Raw genomic sequence first — 5,010 nt, forward strand, 5'->3', positions numbered from 1 at the left:
GGCCTGAACTCTGGGCCTGGGCGCTGTCCCTCAGCTCTTCAGCTCAAGGCTAGCGCTCTACCACTTGAGCCACAGCACCACTTCCAGCTTTTTTCTTTTTTGCTTATGTGGTGCTGGGGAATCGAACCCAGGGCCTTACGCATGCAAGGCAAGTGCTCTACCACTGAGCCACCTTCCCAGCCCCAACTGAGCAGATACTTTTGTAAGTTATAGTTAAAAAGACACCATTTGGCTAGAAGTGGGTAGAAGTCATTTTTGTTTTTTATAGTAAATAGCATAGACCTGCTGTGTTGAGGATTTTCTGTTCTTAAAATATTCTATAATCTCATAGGCTTTACCTTTAGACACGTGTTATTCCTGTTAATAGTATTAACCTATTTTAAAGTAGTGCTAGAATTTGTGTTTCAGGTAAATAGGAGCTGATAGAATTTTTTAAATTTTTTTATTGTAAAAATATTATAGAGAAAGGGGTTACAATTACAGGAGAAGGTAATTAGTACATTTCCTATCAAGCATTGTTACCTCCTCCTTTGTTTTTGATAGAATTACTTGTCAAAATAAAAGCCAGATAGATTTTTTGCCAAGTAGAAAGTAGAGGCAAAAAGGATTAACACAGAACAAAAGAATTCTTATGACTGGTTTGTGGGTTTGTCTTTAGGCTGTGGTCAACATTAGCTCTTAAGTTTTCAGCTAGTATTTTCAATTAATTTGACTATCTGTTGACTTTGACTTTAGAGCTTAATAGTGTGGGCTTGAGTGAATAATACTTTACTTATCCAGCCCACTTCTTTATGTTTTTAATATAAAAGGAGAGAGTAATGAACTCCTTCTAGCAGGCTTGTTGAGGAAAAAATCTGAATAGCCTCTATCCATACCCATGTAAACTGAACTTGAACTATAGAATGTTACCTTCTGTGATTGTTTTATTATGAACTGGGCTGTATAATTCATATGTAACTTTTGGGGGGACCTAGACATATAGAACTCTTTGTACAACTATGTATTTTAAGTTTTTTAGCCATATCTAACTATTGATTACCCTTTCCTTTCTGTGTTTTATAGTATTTAGTCATTAGGCCTGGTAATTGCCCTACAATTCCATTTTTATTTTCTAAATTTAGGGTCCTTGAGGCCAAGAATTCAGGCTGCCAAATATGCCAAAAAGCGAACCAGTCCCCGGTGGCTCACACCTGTAATCCTAGCTACTCAGGAGTCTGAGATCTGAGGATGGTGGTTCTAAGCCAGCCCAGGCAGGAAAGTCCATGAGACTCTTATTTCCAGTTAACTACCACAAAAAGCTGGAAATGGAACTGTGATGAAGTGAAAAAGTGCCAGCCTTGAGCACAGCAGCTCAGGACAACATCCAGGCCCTGAGTCCAAGCCTCAGGACTGGCACTCCTCCCCTCTCCCCACCCCCCCATCCCCGAAAAAAATAAAATAAATGGCTTGTGTGGGATCTAGAGTGGTTACTTGCCCTGGATAAAATGTGCTGATGATAACATCCCTTTTGCTGAGCTGCAAAAGTTAACACTATGTTGGTAACAATGTACTAGGAAGATACACTGAAATTTCTAATCATATGTTACGGATTTTCCCTTAAAATCCTTTTTTTAAAAAAAGAAATTGTAGTCCAGCTTGAAAACAATGTTAACTGTTTTTACTATTCCAGCTATGACTTCACACCTATGGACTCTTCTGCCGTGTATGTGTTAAGTAGCATGGCTCGCCAGCGCCGCGCGTCTTTGTCTTGTGGAGGATCTGGTGGTCAAGACTTTGCAGGATCTGGATTCAGTAAAAACTGTGGCTCACCTGGATCGTCACAGCTCTCTTCCAATTCTTTGTATGCTAAAGCTGTCAAAAACCACAGCTCAGGGACTGTGAGTGCCACTTCTCCTAATAAGTGCAAGAGACCAATGAATGCCTTCATGCTTTTTGCCAAAAAATACAGAGTTGAATATACTCAGATGTATCCAGGGAAAGATAACAGGTAAACATGAAAATAATTTTGATTATAATTATTTAGTAACACTTCAGTATACAGTAACTGAGATAAGTGAATATAACTGTCATTGACTTCGTCCTTTAAAGTTTAAGTGAATTTTAGGATGATATGCAATTATCTTTAACTAGGTTATCTTAGTAGCAAGAAATTGCTTTTTTGAACTGACAATAAATATCATGTTAGAGGACACACAGGTTATTATAACAGTTGACAGTTTCTTATGTTATCTCAAAAGTTTTTTTGTTTTTTTTATTGGGCATAAGGCTTGAACTCTGGGCCTGGGCACTGTCCTTCAGCTTTTCAGCTCAAGGCCTAGTGCTAAACCATTTGAGCCACAGTGCCACTTCTGGTTTTCTGGAAATTGATTGAAGATAAGAGTTTCATGGCTTTTCCTGCCTGGGCTGGCTTTGAACCACGATCCTCAGATCGCAGCCTCCTGAGTAGCCAGGATTACGGGCGTGAGCCACTGGCTCCTGGCTGTCTCAGTAGTCTCCCTGCCCCCCACTTCTGTTTTCCTCAAATAATCATTTCAATTTCACGTGTCATTTTATGTGTGTAGTGCATCTTGATCAAAGCAGTCTTCCATTACTCTCCCCCATCTCCTAAAGTTTCTAGTTGTTTTCACATGTGTGCATCAAGTATGATAGCTATGTCATCTACCATTCCTTTTTTCATTTGTCTGCCCCTTTCCTTTCTGCCTAACTCAGTCAAGACGTGTTTCAGCTTCCTTTTATTCATGTTGTTGAACTGCCTGATAACTGTTCATGGGAGTTACTTTGGAATATTACGCCTCTGTTTACCATCCTTTGGACACTTTGATCAAGGTGTTCTCAATTATGTTTATATTTTAGGTTTAACTTTACATGTGAGAGAAAATACACATCCTTTGTCTCTCTGAATCTGGCTTTACTCTATGAGTTTTATCCATTTCCATTTCCCTAAAATGACTGTGTGTGCACACGTATGCATGATAGTTCTGGAGCTTGAACTCAGGACCTGAGTACTGTCCTTGAGTTTTTTCCAGTGCTAGCACTTTACCAGTTGAGCCATAGCACTATTTCCAGTGTTTTGCTGGTTAATTGGAGATATGAGTTTCTTAGACTTTACTGCCCAGGCTGAATTCAAACTGTGTTTCTCAGCCTCCCGAGTAGCTAGGATTACAGGTATGAGCCACTGGCATCAGGACACACCCCATATTTTCTTGATTCATTCATTGATTAAAAGACATCTGGACTGTTGCTCTGTTAGGAATAGTGCTACAGTGAATATGGATGTGTAGATGTCCAGGACTGGCATAGCTGGATCACAGGGTAGTTCTATTTTTAGCTGGTTTTTCCTGGCCTTGGGCTTAGACTCAGGGCCTTGGTAATTTTCCTGAGCCCTTTTGTTGGTGCCTCTTGGGGTTCTACCACTTAAGATACAGTGCTACTTCCGGTTTTTTCTGAGAAGTTTATTAGAGTTGGGAGTCTCATGGACTTTTCTATCTGGGCTTTGAACTGTGATCCTCAGATATCATTCTCCTAAGTAGCTAGAATTATAAGCCTGAGCCACCTGTGCCCAACTTTTTTTTTAAAGTTTTTTGAGGAATCAGTACCTTTCATAATGGTTGTAATAATTTACATTCCCATCAACTGTGTATTAGGGCTCCTTTTTTCCTGAATCCTCACCAGTATTTGATGAGGGCCATTCTGACTGAGATGGAATTTCAATGTTGTTTTGATTTGCATTTCTTTTCTGGCCAGGGATGTTGAGCATTTCTTCATGTATTTATTGACCTGTATATACTACTACTTCTGAGAAGTGTCTGTAGCTCCTTTGCCCATAATTGGGTTAGTAATTGTCAGGGAGTTAAGTGTTTTTGCTTCTTGAATATTCTGCTTAATAGATGCTTGTCAGATTTACAGCTGGCAAAATCTTCCATTCCATAGGCTATCTTTTTAGTTTAGAAACTATATCCTTTGCTATGCAGCAGCTTTATATTGATGCTGGTCTTGGGGCTTAAACTCAGGGCTTGGGTGCTCCAATTTGTTTTTCTGCTGGTTAATTGGAGATAAGAGTCTCATGGACTTTTCTGCCTGGGATGGCTTTGAACTGCAATCCTGGAATCTCAGCTTCCTGAGTAGCTTGGACTATAGGCGTGAGTCACTGGCACTTGGCTTTGAAGAAGCTTTTTAGCTGATGCATTTCTATTTGTCAGTCCTTGATTTTTGGAATCTTAAATTCTACTCAGGAAGTTCCTGCTTACCAGTTCTAGTGTTTTCCATAGTCATTCTTGTAGTAGTTTTAAGGTTTCAGGTTTTTACATTAAGGTCTTTGATCCACTTTGAATTGTTAGTAAAGGGTGTGTCAGAAATCCAGTTTTTTCCTTTTCTATATGGATGTACAGTTTTTCCAAAACTGTTTGTTGAATAGACTCTTTCCAACATGTATTTTTTGGCTGTTTTTTAGAAGGCTGAAGGTGTTAGGATTCAGTTCTATGTCTTCTAGTCTGTTCCATTGGTTTTCAGGTTTTTTGTTGTTGCTTTTTTGTTTTGGTTTGCCATTATCAAGCTGTTTTTGTTACTTTGGTTCTGTACTCAAGTTTGAAGTCTGGAATTGTGATACTTTCAGCAATTTTTGTTGTTCTTTAGAATTGTTTTGGCTATTGGGGGTCTTGTAAATTTTGGGGTTGTTTTCTCCATCTCTGCAAAGAATGACATTTGGATTTTGGCGGGTGTTACACTGAACGTGTAGATCACCTTTGGTAGTATGGCCATTTTCTCAATATTCTGCTGATCTAGGAACATAGGCAATGTTCCCACGCATTCTCTTTCATTTCTGCAAAGTTTTAGAGTATTTGCTGTACAGTTTCTTCACTTCTTTGGTTAGGGTTATTTCTGGTCTCACTAGGAGGTGTGTGTGTGTGTGTGTGTGTGTTGTGTAGGTTGGGGTGTGTGTGTGTGTGTGTGTGTGTAGGTTGGGGTGTGTGTGTGTGTGTAGGTTGGGGTGTGTGTGTGTGTGTGTAGGTT

At 39.5% G+C, this 5,010-nt stretch overlaps 1 protein-coding gene across 1 annotated transcript in view; it reads left to right on the top strand.

Moving 5' to 3' along the window:
- The first annotated feature begins 1,658 nt into the window (after positions 1-1,658).
- LOC106002075 (HMG box-containing protein 1-like) overlaps positions 1,659-5,010 on the top strand; it is an 8,642-nt gene continuing 5,290 nt past the window's right edge. The window contains exon 1 of the mRNA XM_013036999.1: positions 1,659-1,987. Coding sequence (XP_012892453.1) covers positions 1,686-1,987 — 302 coding nt within the window. The 5' untranslated portion in view covers positions 1,659-1,685. The remainder of the gene's footprint in view (positions 1,988-5,010) is intronic.

The sequence above is a fragment of the Dipodomys ordii genome, unplaced genomic scaffold (assembly GCF_000151885.1).
Source record: "Dipodomys ordii isolate 6190 unplaced genomic scaffold, Dord_2.0 Scaffold2846, whole genome shotgun sequence".
NCBI classification, from domain to species: Eukaryota; Metazoa; Chordata; class Mammalia; order Rodentia; family Heteromyidae; genus Dipodomys; species Dipodomys ordii.